Source organism: Ogataea parapolymorpha, chromosome V, assembly GCF_000187245.1.
Source record: "Ogataea parapolymorpha DL-1 chromosome V, whole genome shotgun sequence".
Lineage (NCBI taxonomy): Eukaryota > Fungi > Ascomycota > Pichiomycetes > Pichiales > Pichiaceae > Ogataea > Ogataea parapolymorpha.
This window is the reverse complement of record NC_027862.1, coordinates 471,178-495,343: the sequence shown is the minus strand read 5'-3', so window position 1 is coordinate 495,343 and position 24,166 is coordinate 471,178. Positions and strand designations below refer to the sequence as shown.

At 41.2% G+C, this 24,166-nt stretch overlaps 9 protein-coding genes across 9 annotated transcripts; 3 read left to right on the top strand and 6 right to left on the bottom strand.

Moving 5' to 3' along the window:
- Window positions 1-272: 272 nt before the first annotated feature.
- On the bottom strand, window positions 273-602 carry HPODL_04044 (uncharacterized protein; the record flags this gene model as incomplete). The annotated part of the gene is made up of 1 exon (XM_014078825.1): window positions 273-602. The coding sequence occupies one exon, from the start codon at window positions 600-602 to the stop codon at window positions 273-275; it is 330 nt and encodes a 109-aa protein (XP_013934300.1).
- A 100-nt stretch (window positions 603-702) lies between these two features.
- On the bottom strand, window positions 703-5,907 carry HPODL_04043 (Nucleoporin NUP192; the record flags this gene model as incomplete). Its single annotated transcript, XM_014078824.1, has 1 exon — window positions 703-5,907. One exon carries the CDS (start codon window positions 5,905-5,907, stop codon window positions 703-705), a length of 5,205 nt encoding a protein of 1,734 aa, XP_013934299.1.
- A 985-nt stretch (window positions 5,908-6,892) lies between these two features.
- HPODL_04042 (Zinc finger protein CTH1) lies at window positions 6,893-8,164 on the top strand (the record flags this gene model as incomplete). The annotated part of the gene is made up of 1 exon (XM_014078823.1): window positions 6,893-8,164. The coding sequence occupies one exon, from the start codon at window positions 6,893-6,895 to the stop codon at window positions 8,162-8,164; it is 1,272 nt and encodes a 423-aa protein (XP_013934298.1).
- Window positions 8,165-9,454: 1,290 nt separating this feature from the next.
- On the top strand, window positions 9,455-10,078 carry HPODL_04041 (Protein with carboxyl methyl esterase activity; the record flags this gene model as incomplete). Its single annotated transcript, XM_014078822.1, has 1 exon — window positions 9,455-10,078. The coding sequence occupies one exon, from the start codon at window positions 9,455-9,457 to the stop codon at window positions 10,076-10,078; it is 624 nt and encodes a 207-aa protein (XP_013934297.1).
- Window positions 10,079-10,129: 51 nt separating this feature from the next.
- On the bottom strand, window positions 10,130-11,755 carry HPODL_04040 (Glutamine-dependent NAD(+) synthetase; the record flags this gene model as incomplete). The annotated part of the gene is made up of 1 exon (XM_014078821.1): window positions 10,130-11,755. One exon carries the CDS (start codon window positions 11,753-11,755, stop codon window positions 10,130-10,132), a length of 1,626 nt encoding a protein of 541 aa, XP_013934296.1.
- A 1,674-nt stretch (window positions 11,756-13,429) lies between these two features.
- On the bottom strand, window positions 13,430-16,045 carry HPODL_04039 (Protein BOI2; the record flags this gene model as incomplete). Its single annotated transcript, XM_014078820.1, has 1 exon — window positions 13,430-16,045. The coding sequence occupies one exon, from the start codon at window positions 16,043-16,045 to the stop codon at window positions 13,430-13,432; it is 2,616 nt and encodes an 871-aa protein (XP_013934295.1).
- Window positions 16,046-18,372: 2,327 nt separating this feature from the next.
- Window positions 18,373-19,065, bottom strand: HPODL_04038 (Integral membrane protein of the early Golgi apparatus and endoplasmic reticulum; the record flags this gene model as incomplete). The annotated part of the gene is made up of 1 exon (XM_014078819.1): window positions 18,373-19,065. The coding sequence occupies one exon, from the start codon at window positions 19,063-19,065 to the stop codon at window positions 18,373-18,375; it is 693 nt and encodes a 230-aa protein (XP_013934294.1).
- Window positions 19,066-19,927: 862 nt separating this feature from the next.
- HPODL_04037 (uncharacterized protein) lies at window positions 19,928-22,738 on the top strand (the record flags this gene model as incomplete). Its single annotated transcript, XM_014078818.1, has 1 exon — window positions 19,928-22,738. The coding sequence occupies one exon, from the start codon at window positions 19,928-19,930 to the stop codon at window positions 22,736-22,738; it is 2,811 nt and encodes a 936-aa protein (XP_013934293.1).
- A 47-nt stretch (window positions 22,739-22,785) lies between these two features.
- Window positions 22,786-24,045, bottom strand: HPODL_04036 (uncharacterized protein; the record flags this gene model as incomplete). The annotated part of the gene is made up of 1 exon (XM_014078817.1): window positions 22,786-24,045. One exon carries the CDS (start codon window positions 24,043-24,045, stop codon window positions 22,786-22,788), a length of 1,260 nt encoding a protein of 419 aa, XP_013934292.1.
- Between the last annotated feature and the right edge of the window lie 121 nt (window positions 24,046-24,166).

Here is a 24,166-nt window from a genome sequence, read left to right as displayed (position 1 = left end):
AGTTTTGTCAACTACACTTCTCAATACAATTCCCAAAGTGCAAGGATAAACAAAAACTAGCTAAACAATTTGTGAAAGTACCACAAGGGATGCGTCAGAAAAATACTCTCAATATATACTTATTTTATTGAGAACGCGTTCGCGTTGTAGATTACGTAATTACAATACAGAGCTGCGACCTGGCAGTACTAGCAGATGATCAGCATGAACTACTTCCATTAAGGTAAATTCCAAATTTGAACGGGGGGGTATGTAGAAACAATGGCACATCGTTAAAGCCTAGCCTCTTTGTCAGCTTCAATGATTAGCTTTTTGATAGCGTCCGAGCTCTCGCCGGGATGAGAGCCGACATACTCTTTCAGGTCTTGCAAAACTTCCCTTACCTTACCGTTCACGTTGAGTATTAGTCTTTGAGTCTCATCCTTGATTTTGATGGCATTTTTGAGTGTATATTGGAGTTCCTCGTTACTCTCGTCGATTTTCAGCTTTCCCTGCAAATCAGCCACCGTGTCCTCGTGTTCCCTGAGTTCTTCCTTGTATAATTTCTTGTCCTTCAGAAGCCTTTGAAGAGCATTGGATTTGATTTGGATAGTTGAAACCATTCTTTCAGCGATTATTTATTACTGTTTAGAACGCGAACAAGATTAATTCGGTAATCAAAATTTTAATTATTAACGAGCGTCGGAGTTATGTAGTTCCCATTCATGTGACAAGGGTGTCCAAAAGAGTTATCAATTTGACCATATCGTTCAGTCCTCTTAACCTAGAGCCCTCAGGCATGTCAAGTTCGCTAATCTCCTTAGTTTCCTTCTTTCCCGCTGAGAGATCCTTTTTCAGAATCGCGGTGATGAGCTTGGAAAAGTGAACGGTTAATTGCTTAGCTTTCTTTATGCATCGTTCATTTTGAGGGCCTAAGGATATGATCATCGAACACACAAGCTGGAATATGGGTATGTAGAGATCGTAAAGAGAAACCCCTTCTAATTTATTGTCTTTGTGAGAAAGACTCGAGTCCAGGGAGAGAATGATTTCGATTGATTTCCTTTCGCCAAACCCTTCATTCCCTGTGCTTTCTAAAAGCAGCGTGAGCCCGATTTCTGGGTCCTCGGCTAAAAATGAGCAATCAGTGATTGCCTTGAATACATCACACTGCAACAATTGTTTAGCACCGATCGCCGTTTGAGCTATCCTTGTGAGCAGACAAAAAAGGGTTTTGAGAGTAGTAAGCTCATAGAGTAAGGAATCAATCGACATCCTTGGACGACGATCAGAAAGACATGCCAGAACAATCTCATCCATCGACTTGATACGCTGCACTTGCAAAAGCAGGTAATTGTTTTGGAGAATTGTGTCAACTAGGAAGCTTCCTCTAAGTTTCGAACCTTGCAAGGATATCGAACTTTTTAGGAGTGTCTCTAGAAGCAGCAACGCTGTAATCTTACATGAGCCCTCTGCTGTTAGGGAATCATTGCAAATTGATCCAATAAATTTCTGATCAGCAGATCTGATGAAAATCATAATTTCGGTCAGCACCGATTTGTTGACTGCGCTCTGTTGCAGATAGTTATTAGCAAGCACATATAGATCGGCTCTTATTGTGGGGGTCGATTGAGGAGACATGATTCCTATGGCTGAAGTTTTGAAGACCGGGAAAAGTCGCGTAGAATCGAGCAAAGCAGCAGTTTCACGATCACTTTCAGACATTTGGATGTTTGCCTTGTCGACCTCATATATCCTGAATAAACAGACGCACAAAGATATAAGGTCTTGGGCATATGCCACATCAAAGTTCAGGTAGTCTATTAGTTGGGGAACAATGTTCTCGAACACTTCGAAAATGAAGCTTATTCTAATATTTCTTTCCAGTCCTCCATCATTCAGGATTATTTGAGTAAGCAGGGTCCAAGAATGTAGACATTGAAGTTGGTGAAATTTGAAGTTGTCAAAGGAAATTGATGCAATCAGTAATTTCCTCAGTTGAAGAAATTCCTCCTTAAAGTACTTAAGATTTTCACTTTCGCCTTTCAATGATAATAACCCTAAAGATTGAGACTCTTTTCCCACAAGGGCGCTGATCCTATCCACAATAGACAGATCGTACGCGAAGCTGTTCATTTCTTCATGACTGAATGATGTCTTGATCGCTATCTTCTTCAGAATGTATTCAAAATTGAATTTTTCGAATGCGGCATTGGCTCTTTCGATCATATTTTTTGGTTTGAATTCTAGAACATCTAAAAATTCAAACAACCGGGGTGAGCCCGTGCCGTAATTCTTTGAGTCTATCAATAGGTTCACGTATTTACGGGTCAAAGAGTACGAACCGTAAAGAGACGTGTGTCTGAGCTCCAACGCAACCAGCTGAAGAATCAGACTGCGGTACATTGTGAAGGCAATAAGTGCACACATACCACCACCTTGAGTCACAAAAAGGTTTTTGGAACTGATTGTTGAATCAAATGTTCTTCCATTCCAAAACGTATCAAGCCCTATTTTTTTGGTGGTGGTCAACAAATCAACGAACAGATTAGAATCTTCAACGTTCCTCAAAAAGTTCAAAAGCTCGTAAGGGCTCTGGAGAGATTTCACAAGCTTGTAAATTATTTCGAGGCAAAGAGCACAGATTCTCACGGGAATATATTCGATGTCTGTGACTTTTCTAAATTCCTGTAGAATCGATCTCAAGAGTGTGACTATGGATTTCAGCAAGGACTTTTCTGAAGCAATATATCCAAGCTCGTTTTTCTCACCGATTGTCATTGATCTAGTGTCTAATCCCAACAAAAAATGAGAGGCAGTCGCTATACCGGAGGTGCTTGGAAGATTTTGGTTCAAGAACTGGAGCACTTCAATCTTTAATGTAACTGATTGAGGTTCAGCAATTGGTGCTTCAAGCTGCTCGATAAAAGAGTATCTGATCCTGGTAGACTCGTCGATCGTCTCAAGCATTGTGAGCACCTTATCTTTTCTGAGCAATCTCGAACCTAGTGACAGTTCAGCGATCCCTTTAGATGAGGAGTATAAAGTAACCTTTTTGAGAATCGACAACGCTACCTTGGGAATTTCCGAATCAGAAAGACCAACATACAGCGCAATGTTGGCAAGCAATGGCAAATTCAGAAGCAGTGCCTCAACAAACGACTGAAGCCCCCCAGTACTAATTGCGGATGGGATATAGAATGGATTGTCAGGAAGGGTTAGGATAGGTAGTAGCTCGTCCGTATAAAAACTCTCACGATCCAAAAGCAGCTCTATAACATTGAGTGCTTTCAAAACCAACTTTGTTTCTTTTGATTCCGGCTCAATTTCGTTCAGTGTGTCAATTCCGAGGTTAGCAATTGTGAATAAAGCATTGTGGACAGGCATCCGATAAAGGAATGTCAAAACTGCAGTTCCTGGGTGAGATTGTAAGTACTGAATGATGTTCTTGCACGCAGTGATATTATCCAAATCTTTCAAATTGCAAGCAGATGCATCCATAATCATTTCCGGATCTAGTTGAGCCAGGCACGTTTCCCATAGAGAGAGGATAGTTAGTTGCAATGGAGTTGAGTAATCCTCAGCGTATTTTTTGTTTGTAAGCTCCACAAAGATCTCGGTAGTAAGAAACTCCACATAAGGCCAAATACCCTGACTTCTGTAATTTGAGCCCAAGTCCAAAGGAAAGGGAATTTCAATCGGATCAAAAATCTCGTCTTGCGTCTTCATAGGTTGCAGCAGCTTGAGAACCAAAGTAGAAAACCCAATAACTTCGGGTGGGGATTTTAGTGATGACAAGAAAACATCCTTCAACACCGCACTTGATTGTCTTAGCTTTGAGTGCTTGGAAAAAATCCAGGAATCCAAAATATTCCATACTTGCTGCCTTTCGTTGACTCCATCTCCAACAAGGGAGCTCATAACCATCAGAACTGATCCAGATAATGGAGTGTTGGCTTTCAGAAATTCCGTCAATATTGCGATGAGCTGACGATTGTCACTTTCGTAAAGCTCAGCACGAGCTCTGTCGCTGTTTCGTGCTATGTCAGAAATGAGCTGTAAAAAGCCAGACAAAAAAATCAAAGAGTCTTCCCCTAACTGAACTATAACATTCTTTTCAATGTCTGTACTCTGATGTAATGAATAAGAATGATCAGACAGAGTGATTGGTAGCTTGGAAGACAACTGTTTATTGTAAAATGCTAACGAAGAAAAAATGGATGACCAGCTGACACACGAAAAGCGATTTGATATTGATGCTGAGCCGCCTACCGGGGTCTTTAAGGAAAGCTCTTGGGTTGATGTGTTAGTGAGTTGCAGGAAATTGAACGCATTAATAGCATTTTCGTTGCTGTTGGAGAGCGCAGAAAGTAAACAGCAAAATGTCGACACTATCAGCGGGGAGTTGCAACGTGAGGCCCATTGAAGGAACCCATATAGATTTGAGGAGCTATCCTCCCAAAACTGGGCTGAGAGTTGAGGCCTGGATCTGTAAAGGTAATATACGGCAAGATAGAAGCGCTCAAGGTCGGCATTCTTGGATAAAACCTCTAACTCGAGAGAGTCACTCAGAAGTAGAAGGTCTTCTTCCATATCACGGAGATGTGTCAGCACAAATGCAGCATTTTTCACAAAAGAATGCACAAATTCGCTGAATACTGACGAGCAGAAGTCGCTAAAATGAGCCTCAAAACTGTACACCTTGGTAGGAATATAAATTATCTCTGCCTCTGTCTCATCTGCTGTTAGATTTCCATTCAGCCTCTGTTGTTGAATTGCCCGTTTCAATTGATTTGTTGCGTCCGTATCGACATCGAGAAACCTAAAAGGCGACAATTTTGGAATGTGCTGCTGAAGGAATAGGCGAAAGTCGTACATGAGATCTGCCCTAGGATCAGTGCAACACTCAGGCTTGGAGATTTCGGTAGCAAGGGAAAGAAACTGTTCTAAGGCGCCTATTGAAATAAGCAGCTTAATTGGATTTTCCACGCTGCTTGTGAAATCGAATTGCTTGGTTCTTGAGCTTTCTGACTTGCACCATGGAATGAAATTTATTAAGAATACCAGCACCAAAAATGCCTTGATTGGGTTTTCTGCTAATTTGTGAGATTCTTGTGTAAGTCCAGTCAATTTTCGATGCATATTTTTCACCTCCTCATCTGAGTATCTTTCGAGTTCTGACACTTGTTTCATGGTTCCAGGAAGATAACTAATCACTAGGATATCATTTGTACTGAATGACGTAAAGTGATTGAAAATTTTGTCGAACTCAGTGGGTTGCATCCTTGATAGAGATACCTTAGCAAAATAGAGTTCTCCCAAAAGCTGGTGCTCCTCAAATAGCGAATCTCGGCGGTAGATAATAGGCTTGAATAAGCTAGGGTCCGAAAGATTTCCCATAAGCCTTGAGCGGTCTACCAGTTGTTTTATATCATCCAGCTCTTGTTCAATGCATTGATAACATGAGAGAATGGTATCGTAAGATAATTTCGATAGAAATGCCGTTTTCAACCCCTCTGATGAAGACTTACATAGGTAGTAAGTCACAATTTGTAGTATGTACTGCCTTCTGGTATAGTATGCAGCTTTGGCGGAATCGAGAGCAGAGGTTCCAGAATATTTCTGCTCGTTTTGGCATGCGTAATAAAGTAGCTCCGCTGCTGCCAGTTCGTCCAGGTTCAGTTCGTCCGCAAGTTTATTGGCATTCGCAACAAATGTTTCATTAAGTTGGTATTCTATACCATCTGAGAACGTCAATTTGCCCTGCTCAAGCCTGGATCTACTTGCATCGCTTCGTTTTGGTTTAAGCAAGAGGTTTTGCAAATCAAATTGGAGTTCAGGTACCAGCTTCAACTGGATATCAAGCTGGTTAAGCTGAATGGCTCCATAGAGTGAAGCAAATGGTATCGTTGACCAATGATAGGACATGGAGCTTTGAAAGGGCAATGAAAGAATTAAGATTTGTGAAGACAAGTCGAATTTTTTCAAGTATAAACAAGGCACTGCCACGCTTCACTAGCCACTTTGTGATTCTGAATCTTTCAGCCGGGTAAGTTGAAATTACTGCTTATGTAATGAATAATAGCTCGCATAACCTCATTCCCTAATTTTTCAACCCCCACCGAGTACTCCGATATATCAGGGGGTGACAACAAAAACGAGCCGTAACCTTCTGTTTGATCGCTAACATGACTGGCTATTTATGCACTGTTCGGGGGCCTACAGGGCCGAGTGAGTCATGGATACGTTGCTAATCATATAGAGACGATGCTTTTGTCTCTGGTGAATCATAGGATGCTATAATACGGCTGTGCATTAATGCCGATAAATAATAATTTTCGTGAAAATAGCTCGAAACAATAAGTTCGTTAGGATATAAGGAGAAGCATTCGAAAAAAAACTCTAAATATCGGACAAGGTAACAATTCTTTAAAGAACGACTTCCATACTATATCTCGGAATTTCTGGTCATACTCACAGTTACTGAATTACCTGGTTATTAGATATCAGAGCTGCTTGTGTTTGGGCTTCCCGAGAAACGAGAAAAGTTTCATCTAGTCAAAACCGGCATCAAGTTGACAACAAATTGAGAGCTACTTTCACTTGTTTCGTTTTCTAGCAAAGTGGCTCATACAACCAGATCTGTATTCTTTTTTGCTACCAGTAAGGAGGAGTATTCCGATTGTGTGAAATTAGGGTTATTTTAAACCACTTGTACAGAAAGTGTCCATTCATCGAGTTTTGCCAATTTCACTTATCAAATTGTTAGTTCCCGCTATAGGATCTGAAATTGAACAAAGCGAACTTTTCACTGATCCCAATTGAAAGAGTGTTTATTTATTTGGTTGTCCCGCTTTTCCGTTCGCTCTACCCCCCGACCCTTATTCGTTTTATTTATTTTGGGAAACGAAAAATGACCAGTATTTGGGGTCCCTTTGATCATCCTGTCAAGGATAACGCTAAATTCGATTTGGATGCAGACCTGGATATCAACTTGCATTTCGCAAGACTGGGATTGTCTGCGATGGAAATAACTCCTTCAGTGTCTGAAACATCCACTGTGATTTCCCCTACCGCCTCGTCTGGTAACCTGCTTTCCGACGACAGCAAAGAGCGTGAGCGTGGCGGCTCTGCAAATTCGACATACACATCGTCATCAGCCAGTTCTACACCAGGTCTTGCTCAAGCGAATCCTTTGCCTGAAGACCCTGAGACACAGGAGTTTCCTCTAGACATGTTGGATCTCATCCCGAATCTATGGGCTGATAAATCCAAAGACACACTAGAATGCTCGTCTTCAAACGTTTTCGATCCTAGCAGGATTCCCTTTTCAAGGCAATGTGCTCCAAATTTGTCAACTGCAGATAATGTTCATGTTTCTCCTCGGCTTGATCAATCGTTAAAAGTTATCCCAGCAGCTTTTAGTAATTTAGAACGTTCTCCCTTTATTCCTTTTCAACAGCTTCATCAGAAAACCTCGCCGTTTGCCTTTGCGCAAAACCCCAACTCTTTCAATGATCAATCTCGAATCCAAATGGACGGACCCGCTCATTTCGCGTCTCACTTTCAGCTCGATTCGCCACAAATTCCAATTCAAAAAACCCAGTTGGAGACAAAAAGCCCAGTTTATGGTGGTGGCACACAACTGGCCTACCCGCTTACAGAAGAAAATCTTCTGCTTTTAAATCCCTCCAAACCTATGATCCAGGGGAAACACTTAAATGTTGCAGTGATTCCCACCAGTATGTATCAAGATGATACCGCCTACCTAATTGTGCCTGCAAGCCCAGCGGCGAACGAAAGTGATTCATCTAACTCGCCAAGAGCTGAAGGTGTCCCCTATATGAAACGGAAGGATACCGAAAAGGGCCTTCAACAAAGGAGTTCCACTTCTTCACACAGCCACAAGTCTCATAAAGCGTTTCCTTCCTCAAGCGTAAAGAGCAAGGCAACCGTTGACAGAGATCTTTACAAAACTGAAATGTGCACACAATTTCAGGAAAAGGGAAGCTGTCCTTATGGAGCTAAATGCCAATTTGCACACGGAGAGGAAGAACTGAAAAAAGTCAAAAGAGCGAACAACTGGAAAACAAAATTATGTGCCAATTGGCTTAAGGCAGGATCATGCCGGTACGGTAAGAGATGTTGTTTCAAACATGGTGAGGACGATAGAGGGAGCTCATAATTGTTCTGACCTCAATGTGGGTATGCAATCTTTTAATGCTTATAGAGAAGATTTGGTGATGATGTTTTTATTTATTGTTAACGTTAATTAAACTCGAATTTCAAATTTAATATTTCCATTACCCCTCTTTTACTTTCTTTTTCGCTATCTTAGTACTCAAGAATCACCCCTAGTCGAAATTGCCCTCGCAGCCCACACCCCCATTTTACGATTTGATGGTCTCACCACAAAAGAAAACGATGATGTACCGTCACCCCGCATTTTTTTGCTTGAACTGGCTTATAATTTTGTATAGAGTAAGTTGGCAACATGAAACCCAGCTCTTGATTTATGTATATCTGTGCACAGCTGAATACCTTGTATCTCTGTTACTTCCAGTTCAAACTCAAAAAGGTTCAGATTGGGGAAGAAATGCTAGTCTGAAACGCTTTCCACCGCCCGGAACTTCCTTATACACAAAGCTGCATGTTAAATCTGGACCCAACCACCGTAACGCAGTTTAGGTAATTACTGCATGGTTTCGGGTTGCTGCAATCTCTCTTCTCTTGGCTATCCTTAGGACAGACTTGGTTGATTACGTAATCGAAAACATAGAAGTCCTTTGCTAGTAGAAGGTCGTAAATGTATTATCTTCTGAGATAATAAAATTTGATGTCCGAACTTGCCAATGATTTACTAAGAAAAAAGGCACGGCAGCTAGATTCTCCGTCTAAATTCTCCTCAGAGAGAGCGGACTCACTAGGTCAATTGCCAAATACCAGAAGAAAAGAATCACGTATCAGTACCAAAGAAGTACCTGATATCACTTTATTTTTCCCGCATCTTGAGGTGTTCACGAATAATGATGGCTATCTGTTTCAAACTTATTATAAGCCCCCACGCCAGAAAATTGGCGATTCATCAGTTATTTTGGTAATGCATCACGGTGCTGGTTCAAGTGGGGCCACCTTCGCTAAATTAGCACCAGCTCTTGAAAGACAATGCGAGATGCAATCAATTTCAAGTGTTCCAGGTGTGTTCACATTTGATATGCGAGGCCATGGGCGTACAGGATTGCTCAACTCTTCCAATGAGGAGAATAGTAAGCTTTCATTTGACAATTTATGTGACGATTTTCGCTATTTGTTTCAACGCTTCCATGAAAAGTACATTACAGAGGGGCCTCCTCCAAGCTATTTTTTCGTCGGACATTCGCTTGGGGGTTCAATCTTGACTAAGGTCATATCGGATGATGTAAACAAGAGTGCCTGTTTAAAGAAGAATTTGGGGCAACTCGTTTCTGGTTTAGTCATGATTGACATCGTCGAGGACACTGCTGTCAAATCACTTTCTGCTATGAACAACTACTTAAATACAATACCTAAGCAGTTTCCATCTATTGAACATGCCGTTCGATGGCATATCGATTCAAATCTGTTGCACAATGTTGATAGCTCACTCATTTCTGTGCCAAGTTTATTCACTCGCACCGAAGAAGGACAATATAAATGGATTATCGACTTAAGGAAAACTGAACCTTTTTGGCACGATTGGTTTGAAGGTTTGTCAAAAAGGTTTGTCAGCATACCCAATCGCATTTCCAAGCTACTCATCTTGGCCAATAATGATTACTTGGACAAAGACTTAATGATAGGACAGATGCAGGGCAAATACCAATTGGTCGTTTTTCACAACAATCAGCTGAATCATGCCAATACAATCACCACAGCTACTCAAACTATACCATCGCAGGACGCCAGCAACTTAGGACATTTTGTGCATGAAGACATACCACTCAAAGTAGCTGCAAGTCTGGTTGACTTTGTTGAGAGAAATGACTACAAATTCGCATCTACAAACTCGTCCTCGTCAAACATTAAATCTCAGGCGGACTTACTTAGTGCCTTTAACGCCAAATGGGGAGTCTCCCATTAAATGCTGATTGGGACTTCAATAGATTATCTGCCAAATACATGCAGTCCCAAGTTAGTCCACTGTCATTGTACTAAGTGTTTCATCCGTTCGCAATTTTGATAAAACGTCGTCAATCTTTTGCCGCGCCCAACTGAATTTTGGGTCTATCAGGAACGGACGTAGATCGAACCGGTTATCATCTGGAGAGTATTGCTCTGCATGGTAGGACGGAGTACTAACTGTTTGCTTATGCCGATTCACACTATAATACCAGAAAAAGTTTTTTACCTTGTCGGCAGTCTCTTCAGGAGTCTTCTTATCACCCCATATATGTAACAATTTGATGAACATGGAATATGGTCCGCATTTGTCAACTTTCCGCAATCTTCCAAACATGCTTAATTCTTCGTAAGTGAATCCCATATCTGCTTCATCCGACTGGACGTGGCTAGCAGTGATCGGCTCGAGCTCAGCCGTTGGTGTAGCATCCACAAAACTCTTCAAAATAGGAAGCTCAAATTCTTTTTCGGCCCACATTATGAATCTAATCAAATCTGATTTCGATATTCCACCAATTGGATTGATGTCGGCTGATGAGCAATCATACTTAGTCAAATAACCCCTTAGCTGTTCGTCCACATTTGCAGATCCTAAAACCAAAAGTCCACCTGTGTTGTTCCTTCCTCTAACCCATGGCAAAAGCTGAGCAAATAGATAAGCGAGCACCATTCTTAGCCGGGCTTGAATGTTTTGCAGCGCTAGGTTCTCAATATTGGATCCACCAAATATCTTAAACACTGGTTTTCTTCCTGTCGTCACTTCAAAGACACTGATGGTGGCTGACACAAGAGAGTCCATATTTAAATCGACATGGTAAGATCCTATTTTTTCCGCGAGTTCTTTGGCTCTGCTTCTAGTGTCGACCGAGGAGTTTTTAGTTCCCATATAGCACGTATGAAAAATCTTCCCGGCCAGGACTTGAGGTGAAGTGGGAATCCAGCCTTGAGGCATATTTGCAACTGCTTGCACATCTTCTATAACCCTTTGATTGCCCTCTTTACATGCCTGGACAACCAATCGGCACATCGAATGCACTATAACAGATGTTGCACAGCTATCGATTCCTCCACTTAATGGTATGAAAAACCCAGAGCCCTTGCTTCGACGAACATAATCCCATAGCCAGCATGCTGGTCCGTACGCAATCTCCTCCTCTGGTTTGTAGTATTTTAACTGCTGTGGGACAGAAGGATTGATTTTCATGTCAAAGTTCATGGAGTCCGGACTTAGTTCTGCAGGAACGTGAACTCGTTCGTATTTTGGCGTTAAGCGGCTCTGAAGCCCATGAGAAATTAATGCTCTGTAAGCCCTCACTTCCTCCAAATCGATAGTTGCCGTTATGACTTCAACATCGTTCAAAGAAAATTGAGATCCCTGAGCAACCACCTTTCCGTTCATTGCAATCAGCGCACATCCATCATAGTACAAACGGTCTCCATCGCAACCTTTTTGGTTGGCATACAAATAAATGCCTCCACATTTCCTAGTGGCTTCAATGATCATGGCCATTCTTGTGTCCAATTTTCGCAATTCGTGATGCGATCCTGAAGAGTTGCTGATAATCTCTATTCCGTCCAATGCCATGGATATGTGAGGGGCTTGAGGAGTAAATAGCTCTTCACATGTTTCTGCTCCCATACATGTATCCAAAGTACTTATCACTGCATCACCAAATCTAACGGTAACTTGATTCGTTATCCTTTGAATCATTCGAGGCAGGATATATTCCTCAACATATTGAGTTTTCAACCAAGGGGTAAAATACCTCATCTCTCGATAATTTCCATCATTTGCAAGAACAATCTTTGGGCGGATTAATAGGATCTGACCGTTGTAAGACAGAACACGGCAGTTGTATCTACGGTTTCTATGCATGATGGGCATGCCAATATCAAGAAGAATTCCAAATGTCCGATTATCTGTCAAAATTGATGCATACATTTCCCATGAATGTAGGTAAACATCATTTTCCAGAAAGTGGTCTAAACAACCATAACCCGGAATTTCCAGTTCCGGCCCCACTCTTAAGGACGCTTTTCTTCTTTTTGCTTCCAATATTGATTCGAGGATTCGATCTCTATTACCCTCAAAATCAAGGGCCCACTGATTTAACGCGCACGTAGCCAGTGTAATATAATGAGGCATTGTCTTCTTGGGATTTTATACCGTAATTATAATATTGCTAATGAATTTTATAAGTGATGATTTTGGTTGATTAGCTAATTGTTGAGACAAAACATGCTTATATAATGTTTGCATTAGTGGTCACAGTTCACTCGTAGCAACGGTACCCGGTGCATGCTCTCCTCAAATGGAACTTTTGGAATCCTCAATTTTTCAGTACTTAACAATGAAGCGGGCGAGGACAACCTTAATACGAGAGTAAATTCTCATCACCTATGTTCCATACTGATCCATTCCATTGCTGTAATAGAGGACTTTACTTCAGATCCAGATCTGCTAAACAAGAGGAACCATGTCTAATTGGATATCTAACGAGTAAGCGTGAGGATTTAGCCAATGGATACCATCATTGTGTAAAGTTGTATTCTCATGCAATGGGATTTTCGCCTTTTGATGCGATATGTATTGTGTAATTCAAGAGCTCACCAGACTAAGCAGTAATAGGAAAAGCAATGGCTTGTCGTTGCTTATATGCTCCTCACAGTTGAAAAAAGTGGGCAAGGCATTTCATTCGAAACGCGATGTACAGTTTGACAACAAACAGCCGGGCTTTTCTTTGTGTGTATATTTTTAATGCGATGTAGCACAAGCACCCTTTTGAAACTATTCACTTCCACTGGCCAAAGCAGAGGACTGTGCATCAATTCACATTCAATGACATATGATTCTGTAAACCAGAATTGAGTTTTTGGCGGTACCAACCTCATTTATATCTTCGCGCAACATTATTCAATAGCCAAAGGGGCAGTAGCTACGTGTCATTTTTCTGACAGAGCAGATGAAGTGTCTCGGCCACATTGTCCCCCATTGTTTACCGAAACAGTTTGTCTTATCTCCATCCGCAGATTGGAATTCTTCTCTTCAGCGTCTCGTGGCGACAGATTTTGAATGCTGTTGGGTGAAACTACTGCTACTACCTCAGCTATTAGGCTTACGAGACCGAATGGTTTCCGGTATGCACTGGTTCTCACCCAAGATCACGTAATTCAAAATTCTATCTCAATTTGAAAGAGTGAAGGCAGCAACTAACTCCAATCGGGCAAAACATTGTATTAAACTTAATAAAAACGTATGGTACATATCCGAGTGATCAGATAACTCCGCGTTGTTCTTTGTTGGAGGACTATTTTAAACAGTATTTGAAGAAGAGCTAATTTGATCTTGCGGTGTATCAAGCTTTGTTATCATCGGAACAGGATTGGTTGACGCGGTAGGAATTTTTCTACCTGTGTTTTTAGTAGCTCTCAGGCTGGCGGAACCAGGAGAATTGAGATCAGAAGTCGACGACGAATTAGGGGACATGATTCCCGAAGTCACCAAGTAAGGCGTTGAAAGGCCAGTTAGCGCACCAGATTCGGGAAGACCTGTTGTAGTGTCAACCTTTACTGAAGGTCTGCGATTGGAAGAATTTGTTGATGTAGGAGTTGTCGATACTCTCTGAAACTGAGTCGATGGTTGAGTGATGGGCGTGTGGGTGGCTGAGATGTTATTAGATTTTAGTGACATGTCTTCATCCGTGGTCGTATCTTGAATGCACTCACCCTTTTCCAGCTTTTCGAGATTTAGACGTGCATTCTCTCTTGCTTCAACCATTCTTTCTTGCGCTTTTTGAAGCGGGATTGTAGGGGTCACGCACGAAGAAATTGCAGGAACTGACTCGTCAAGTTCGATTGTTGCTTTCATCAAAGCAGCCATCCATCCTCTCATTTCATCCTTTGTTTCGACGGCAAAGTAATGAACCTTTTGCTGTGTGAAAGTGAGTCCTTTCTTTGAGCCTGGGGCCGGCGGAACCAATTTGAAACAATACCTTCCAGAGCCAGTAGTTGCCGCGTACACAGTGCTGAGTTTGTCCTCGGTATCAACTGCAGGTAAAACTCTGTGGGCGGTTATATCAATAAGCCCTTTTTCGCGTCTGTCTTTCAATGAACCGAAATATGACAATCTCGTTTTGTGAAGTGTAAAATATCTTTGTTTCCATGAACCTATTGACAAGTTCCCTCTTTTGCTCATCCAACCTGAGTAGTCCGCTGTTCGAATTGCTTCATCTGGAGATATGTTCCTGATACCTTCTTGGAATGCCGAGGTCGATATCTTGGAAGATCTTAAGCCGCCGAAGGAACGAAGCCCGGAAGTTTTCGAATTGTTACTCGCAGATGCCGCGGCTGCGGAGGCTATTCTTTTTGGATCAATGGTTTTGGGACTTGGAGACATATCTTTCGCGGATATGGATCTTCTATTTGAATTTTTTCTGTCAAAATCAAGCTTCTCTGGCTTGACCCCAGTTTCAAGGGTCTGTAAAGATTTATTTGCAGACGGAAGTGACCGACCGTTATCCCCCTTTGATTGTTGCTTCTGTGTTACATGAGGCTCAAAATTCTTGTCCACATATCGCCACGAGGCATCCTTTTGTGCAACGCTAAAGTCCGAATTTGTTCGAGAATGGGTTTTAGTGAAGAGCGCTCCCTTTTGTTGCAAAGCGTTGGTAAATGATGTAGATGAAGGATTTCGAGAATGTTTCTTTTCAGTGTAAATAGAAGATGTGTTTCCAATGGAAGATCCACGACTATGTTGGTATCTTCTGTTCGACCCATCATCCCCATCATTTTCGAATAACAATTGAGAATTTTGCTTGATCAATGGACTTGCATGAGAAGGTGGCTGTGGTGCTTTTCTCGGAGATTCAAAAAGCCCTGTAGGTGTACTGAATTCCTGTTCCGGCTCACTATCATTATCGCTTGGTGTCTCAATATAACTCTGAAGCTTCGAATCAACCTCCAAAGTATCCCTTGATGATTGTTTGAAATCTAGAGAATTTCCAACGCTAGATTTTGATCCGCCAATGCTTGTTCTGAGAATATCGTCCATTGATTGTGACCTCTTTCTCGCATGAGTACGAGGTGCTACCTTAACTTCTGGGTTTCCTAACCGAGTATTGGGGGATACAATTCTCCTTCCGTGCGTTTTGTTCTTGGAGGCAAGTCTCAATTCCTCTATCTCTTTGTATATTTCAAACCGGGTGCCAAACGATGTAATTTCAAGCTCTTTCAGGTACGGTAGCTCCAGCTGAAGTAGGATAGCTCCACTGATTTTGTGCCTGGCAAATTGACCCGCGCTTTCAATATCAAAATTCAAGCCGGAAAAATATTGGGTAACCTGCTCCGGAGTCCAGCTGGCCACCTCTGCCGGATCAAGAAGTATACTGTGATTTTCAGTAGTGCTTGGATATTCGTTGGAATGCAGTTCTTGCAATGCTTTGTCGATATCGCTTAGGGTCCTGTGTACCGAAATGTACCTGTTGAAATTTGTATCATGGACTTGACTATATGGTGTCTCCTCGGTATTTCTAGTTACAATGCCTTCCATATTGTTGTGTCGATCTGCAGTAACAGAAGGAGAAATAGACTCTTCAATCTTCTGATGCTGGCTAAGCGATGAATAATCAGAAATTCCTGACGATGGAGTGGCGGCGACGGGGCTGTTTAGTGGTGTCCGCCTCGATCTTGATCTAAGTAATGATGGCTTTCCTTTGCTTTGTCCATTGGCCGATTTTGTGAATGCTTTTGGATAAAGCCCAACTCTGTTGGTTGTCAAGTTTCGTCCCATATACCATCCATCTCCAAATTCACTGTCATCGCTGATGAGCTCTATGGTATCACCAGGGCGTATTGTGAGTTCATCGCCAAGTCTTGCATTGAACTCCTTTATGACGCTATAATAATTCTCGTATCCTTCGCCCGTCGACATGTGATGAAGATTATTAAACAGACAACGTAAACTTTATTATAACAATGGTTATCTCCACTTTGGACTATCTTTCGGTTATTGCCCAAATTTATCAACTTGACTAGGGTTACAAGAACTATGAATGCTTACCAATCACTGTTCAAGCACCGTTCAGCTTTTAAATATGAAATTTGGACTATTAGTTTGCCCTTACGTTGGCGGTAGAAAAAAAAAAAAAAACAAGAATCCTTGTGTGTGGAATATTTAAGCTAATATGTATTTTCATACTATGTATTAACCTCAGTATTATGTATCCAACTAGGGTGCAAATTTACTCTTTTCTACATTTTGACTCTTGGAGATTTGTTTAAGTTCGTCTAATCGCGAATGCCCAGCTCTCTTAACTTCACTGACTTTTAGTAGAAGCAAGCCGTTCTCCAAAATGCAAAATGATTAGAGGACACGGTTCTGAGCTAGTCTAAAACTCACCATAAACCATCATACTGAGGAGACCCTTTCTTGCTTAAAGAATATATATACCTGTCTAGCCTTGTGCCCTGATTAATACAAGGACATTACTTTCAAGCTGCATCGACTCAATGCAACTGCCATCGCCAACACCAGTCTTCAATTCCTACAAACTCTAGCTTTCAGTAGTGCTACTCATTGAAAAAGTAGCGTCAATCTCGTTGCGTAAAAACGATTGAAGGTTGCAAATATTAAAATAAGTTGGCAAAATGCCTTGCGGTAATCTATTTATTGTCTGTAAGCCGTGTGTGGAATTGCAACTTTGTATGATTTTATCCCCTTGAAATCAACCAATCCAGGTTCATCGCATTCGGCAAAACCAGCTGACTGACTATGGTACCGTTTGGGGAAGAAGGCTAAATCGAGACTAGTACTATTTGACAGCTTTTTGCCTGCATACATAAACCAGACCTTCTTGAAATCAGATATGCTCAGCTCACTCTAAGGTATACTGTCTCTAGATCCAATGAGTGTCTATCGTGAAATTGGAAGAAAGCAAGCTTTCGAGTGGTGAGAAGAAAGAATATTACGCCCATTTCTGGATCTGGAATCAACCGAATAGCAGATTGGGATCATGCTTCAAAGGCCAACTTCGTTTCAATAGATTGACGTATGAGTCACTCGCAGTGATAATCAAAGGTGGGAACATATACTTGTTGGGAAAAGAATTCAGAGGACTGCAAACTTGAAATTGCGCACCATGGATGGTAAACCTTATTGCGTCAACCTTATCGTCTCCGTACAACTTCAATTTTGTAGTCTACTTCAGAAATGATCACGTGATAGACTCTCGACATTTCGCAGACAGTTACTATATGGGGGATAGTTGTACGAGATAGCAAATGGCTGTATAATGAGCAGTGTTTGGTCATCCTGATTAGGGATATCGAGTGAGCGGATGTCAAAATTTTCAATAGGTTTGTGCGCTTAGACCAGAAATCCTTTTTCTTGAACAGGTGTAGTATGATATTCGTCTGAGGAGCTCTATTTTCGGGAATCCTTGAGAGAGGACGGTAAAATGTGATATCGCCCCTGACAAAGATGCCCCGCCCCGTCAAAGTCTTCGTCGCAAAATTTCGAAAGTTCCTTCCTAGTGTCGTTTTGCTTTACTTTGCAATTGGTCTCTAAGGGGACGCGGGAACTAAATGGAAATTGATATTTTAGAGAATAAAACTGCGGTTGGTAATTTTGACATATGATGATGTCTGCCAGCAACTTCGAACGCGCTTTGAATAAGACAACACTTTGCCGACATACTTCCCCGGGTCCCTGGTTGACCTTCTCTTGTTGATTTCGATTCTAGCGAGACCCTCAAGCTTGACTTGCATTTATTTACATAGAATGGCTATTTTCAAGAAGAGGCAAACGATACTTTTCGATATGTCAAAAATTCATGTACGATTTTGTTGTTGATGGACCATCTATGTGCATTCCCACATCCAGAAAAGGCCCATCAACACGAATTGTATTCTTCCACATCCCGTATAGATGCTTCGTAGTTTTGAGATTTTCCAGGTGTTCGTTCATAGGAGAATTGCCGGGGCAAATAACTCGCCTTTGAACCTACAGGGAACTCAAATTTGTTATTATCACACTTGAGTATTAACCTAGATCTTGCAAGCACTTATCGAGATATTGACCTTGACTCGGTTTTTCAGTACGGTTGACGATGACAAGTTCCTTTCAAATTTAAGCAAGCAAAACTTTTGACTGGATATGTTTTATGACCTGTAGACTCAGCTTTAATTCAAGCGGAGCGCTTTGAATAGCTCATTTCATTATAATACTACAAGACACTGCTCTTGATTTTTATATACATTTCATATGTAGAGCTCGTTAGGGTTACGCGAAGAGCTGTTTCCCCCGGATGTTCTCAAGCTAAAAGCATTCAAAAGTTGCTTTGCCTTACCTGTCAATATTTGGAGCAAATACTTGATTAAAGTGATTGATCTTTTAACATTTTCTCCATTGTTCTGCGATTGCAATGGTTCCACTTCGGAGAGGCTCATAGGCAACGTGTTTTCATTTGCGCTCAATGAGATAAAAAATCCAAAGGGTATTAACCATATGCATAATCCAAAAAAGGATGCAATTTCTGTAAATGATGGATAGTGGGGCAATTTGAAGTCGGGATTGAGTCTTTCGTCAATCGTGGGGACATAAGGATTGTTGAAATGCTTGAACCATAGGAAGTGATTTAAAAGCGCCAGTATACATGTAGCAAGGAAGATTGATCCTGTCAGGTCGATATTTGGAAATTTCTTCAAATTCTGATAATAAATGAAATATGAAAATAGTGAGAATATAGTCAATTTGAGGGGAAAGTCATCAAAGAACCAAAGAAGAGTCAAATATGCTGCAGTGCTCTTTATGAGTCTACCTAAAAGCCTTTTGGTCAATTCGGTGTTTTCCTCTACCAACTCAGACAAATAATAAAGACCGGACGCAATGGAGAGCGTGACCGCCACAAAACCCACAACCGAGCCTGCTACAGCAAGCAATTCAATCAGCATTATGAAATTAGAACAATCGATGACAATATTTGAGGTACAAGCCGGACACTTTGAAGGCGGCTTTCGAAAAAGCTGACAGCTCAAATTTGTGTGTTTTTTTTTTCTTCCCTTTGGAGCCAAACGAATATTTGTGGATTCTATTTTCAGGGGAAGGAAATTTAAAAAATAATCGTGCTGTTTCATCTTTTCTCCAAGTATTAAGTATCAGTCCTAATCCAAAATCATCATTAAAGGAAACATAACTTTGGCTGAATGTACTGGATATTAAACAGGTAAGGTTGAATTATCATATCTAATGGCACCGTTTTTCAAACTTAAAAGTAAATCTTCAAGAACTTCATCCGATGAAACTTCCCCTCCAAACGAAACTCTTCAAAGTACACAGAGTAGTCGGGTCCCCTCAAACTATAGTGAAAAGGTTACGCATGCTCTCCAGGGCAAATCAACAAATTCAGGATCGGGGCAGTATGTAAAATCCCATATCACTACAGTCAAAGAACAAAAGAATCAACTTGCGTCCTTTGGATCTTTGCCGCCACATACGCGTCCTACAGATCAATCTGAAAACTTTCCGTACCAGTCAGACTCAAAACACCAACGCCAAGCATTCTCGAATCCTATGAGATTGGAAGATAATCAGATGAAAGGAAACTCAACATTCACACAACTTTGGAGTCCAGCCGAAACAAAAGTTTTTCAGAAAATAGATACCAGTAGATATACTGGCGAGGTTCAACAGCATGCACGATCTGCGGTAGCCCCTAACAGCCCCTGGAAAAAAAAAGTGCTCTATAATTCCCCCTTCCCCAGATTTAGTCACGCTGCTTCATCTATTACCTCAGAAGCCGGGGCACTTTATTTGATGGGGGGACTTTGTGGTAAAAACGTGTTTGGGGATATGTGGATTGTGGAGCCTGTGAAGAATAGCTCTGATAAACTGGACGATTATCCATATATTGCATCTCCAATAGAGAATTTTGAGAAAATTCCATCTCCAAGAATTGGGCATTCTTCAATTTTGATAGGAAATGCATTTATTGTATTTGCGGGAGATACGGTTACAAATACGACTCAAGAGCTTGACAACAAACTTTATTTTTTCAATATTACGTCGCTCAAATGGACTATTACTTCTCCTGACGGCTCAAAACCGTGTGGAAGATATGGGCATCAAATTGGTGTTCTCAATTTTGAAAACGATGCCAGTCCATCAAAATGGTCGAGCTACCTTTATGTTTTTGGAGGGCAAGTAGAGAACGATTATTTCAATGATATGTGGAGATTTGATCTTTCGAACTTTAGGGACCCTAAGACCCAATGGGAGAAAATCACTATTAAAGACGGGGATGTCGTCCCTCCAATGATCTCCAACCACACTATGACCGCATATAACAACAAGTTATATGTGTATGGTGGAACAGATGGGATCAGCATTTACAATCATCTTTTGGTTTTCGACTCTCTTACAAACAAATGGGAGCTTTGCAAGTTAAAAGGCTCCGTTATACCACCTCCACTGCAGGGACACGCGGCAGCAATATACCAGAATTTGCTATTCATTTTTGGAGGTAAGACAGTTGGCGGTGAAACCTGTGATGGGCTCTATATTATCGACCTGAATACCTTAACTTGCTTTCAGTTGGAATCTGATCTCTTTTGTTCGCCCACTCAAAGGTGTGGTCATACGATCACCGTCGATCCGGTTCATGAAAAGTTGCTGGTAATGGGCGGTGATCAATTGGACAACGATTTCACTCATGTATCTGAGACTACAAACAAACTCATTCAAGATTCCCAGTTTGAATACCCAAACTCAATCATATACGAATTGGACCTTCAGCTTCTTCCACACTTTTTGAAGTTTACATCTAGTCTGAACAAGCAGCTTACAGTTAAATCATCGCATGGGCTTAGGACACCATCTGGAATATCTATTGACAATATCAATGAACCTGTTGGTATCACGAGAGGGTCTAGTAGGATAAGTCAATATGCTGTTTATGAAAAAGTGAGTGACGATGATGACATCAAGGAAGTATCCGATGACCCGGTTGATGAATATACGGTATCTAATCCTACCCTCCCCCAAGGTGAAAATATGAGTTTATCGAAACTCAAATCAGATTGTGACAACAAGAATCTAGCTCTCACACTTCTCGATTCTGGATCGGAATCAAATAAATCAGAAAAAACTTACACTCCACACGATTATGTGAGAGCCTATGGAAAGGAGTTCAATGCGCCAGAAAAGAACGAGCCAGATCTTGATGCCACTCACGATGTGCAAGGGCAAATCCTAAGTACTGCAGAGGGGTTTGTAGCAAAGCCTGCTACAGACGCTCATCAGAGCGTTGAGAAAACTCATAGAGCCAAAGTTTCATCTGAGTTGAGTAAGCAAGAATATGTGGGACAAGATTCTCTTGAACCATCCATTAGGAACGGCTTGTGTTTGGATTCAACAACTGTGGAAGACTTCACCAACATGCTACATTCACTTAAAAGGGAAATGGCTGAGAAGGTTGAAAAGGCAAATCTTCAGCTCAACAGTCTAGAATCCCAACGTCAGGAACTTATCAAAGAGAATGAAGCACTTAGGTCACAGATCGCTGGTGCAGCAGCTGGGCGAACAGAACCAGTACAAGATACATTCAATGAAAAAGAGCTTTCTCATGCGGTCCCAGCGAGAAACTTTAGTGATAGTCAGCGTATTGAGTTGCAAAATCAAGTTATACAGCTGACAGCGAAGAACACGGCACTGCTTTCCAAGGTGAAAAATTATGACTGTCTATTTGAGGAACGTTTGCAAAATTTGGACAGACTCAATCTTTTGGTTCAAGAACAGGAGAGGAGTATTAGGGTGCTGAAATCACATTTGAAAGGTGAGACAGCTATATCAAATAAAATAACAAAACTGGAAACTCGGATCAAGTGCGCTGAGCAAAAGTCAAGGTACTTGTGTGACATCGTTGGAATCAGAGATGATATAACTTCCGATGCCTTGGAATCATTTGCTGATGAAAGGAAAAGTTATTATAAACAAGCCAGTCAACTTTCAGAAAATATTGACAAACTTCTCAAATCATGGAAAGATGCTTCAAGAGAACATATTCTTGGTCACCTAGTCTATGACTCGGGTTTACCTCATCAGTTGCCAGGTGCAAATGATGGTAATCTAACAGAAGATCTTCAGAAGCAAGTCAAGGAACTAATAGCAAGCAAGAAAAATGACGAGGAAAAGATTAGCAAACTCTCCGAAGAATTGAGATTGTATACTGTCAAAACCAAGGAGCTCGAAGATTCTTACAAAAAATCTTACGCCTCACTTAGAAACTCGCATAAGGCGCTTACAGTATCTCAGAGCGAAATTGAAAAACAGAAAGAACTAAACAAGCATTTGATGACTGAACTGAAAGAACTGCAAATGAAAAGCATAAACACTAGCGACAGAGAAATGAATGCCAGTTCATCTGTCAAAAATGGCACCTCAGGAATTGATACTTCCTTTGAAGCCCGGTACGATTTCAAAATTAAAGATTTGGAAGCAGACTTATTTATTGTGAGTCAAGAAAGAGATCAGTTGAAGGAAGAAATAATACTGTTGAAAAAAAAAGCTCTACGCTGTTTCATCTTGAAAGAATTCGAGCTTGCAGTTGCGCTGGTATGTAAGATATAATACAAACTTTTAGTCCAGTTGGTCATCCATCCAATTTATTTAAGCTTCTACTTTTGATTCCTTAATTCCACTCCCTCAGTATCCTTACTTTTGAGTACACTGCTATCAGAGCACTCAAGGCCATCTACCTTTGTTCCTCGGCTTTTGTCATCAAGATTGGAGCTTCGTCTCGTTTGTTTACCATGTAATCCGTAGGACCGACGTTTAGAAAAAGATGGTGTTCGTGGCTTTTTTGGTGAAGATGAGGGGGTTGAGGTTTCGGATTCCTCATCCACCGCAAGATTGTGCTTAACCTCGTTTACAAAATTCCATAACTTGCTGGACACTGACTGAACTATGTCACTTGAGTTATGGAATTCTTGATCATTCTGGCACTTTTCAGTGCCCTTCTGTAAGGAGGTGTCCTTTTCTTGATTTCCTTCATCAAAGGAAGATGAACATAATAGTCCCTCTGAATTATCAAGGTGGTCACTTTTGCGCTCCGAACCAGGAAGCGAAGAGTTCATGAACGCTGGACCTATGTGCAGTTTCTCAAATTCTTGGTAAATCAGCGAATCAATTTGTTGGAACAGTGTAAGAGGTTTGGCAAACCATGATCTGCCGAAGTCGTCCCTCAGATCGTCATCTACTTTGTCTGAGGAATTCGAATTTAGAAGCGGGTCACCAAAAACACCTGTAGTTTGTAGCCGTCGTCTTTGAAGACTATTCGGGGATTTTGGAACGTGCTTTTCGAATATCCCATGATTACTCCTCTGTGGTTGACCAGATCCAAAATTTGTTGTGAGTGCCTTTTCAATACCTATCTTTAGTTCCTGAATCTCGATTTCTAGATCCTTTTTTCTGTGGGAAAGTGCTTTCATTTGCTGGTTTATCTCTAAGATCTCCATTTCTTTGGAAGCCAAAAGACGAAGATCATGCGACAACCCATGATCTTGTTGATCTGATTCAGAGTGTCTCGTGGGTGTTATTGATGGGCTATTTAAAGATGAATTCTTAGCCATATTCGGCAGAATTGGGTCTTGATTGAGAGTTTCCTGCATCGATGAAGAGGCTCGTGAGCATATCTCCGTCTCAGGTAATTCAGTGCCATAGACAGTAAGTCCCAAATTAATTCCAGTTCTCTTGTTGCTTTGCAAGGAACCATCTGCATCCTCCCCGAGATATGGCGAGGCAGAATTGGTACCAATAATTTGTTCTTTTTGTTCTTCAATAACATCATTATTGGGCGTCACTTTAGTGTGCACAGTTGAGACGACTTTGGTATTTAGAGACTGGTTTGAAACTTTGAATGATCGATTCATTGACATGCTTCAGTGTGGAAATTATTGGTATGTGGCGTTTCACTGTAGCCAGTTTGCGTTTCTATCAAGATCTTCGACTTTTATAGCTGAATAAAATACTCAAAGTTTCCAGATAAGAAACCACAGA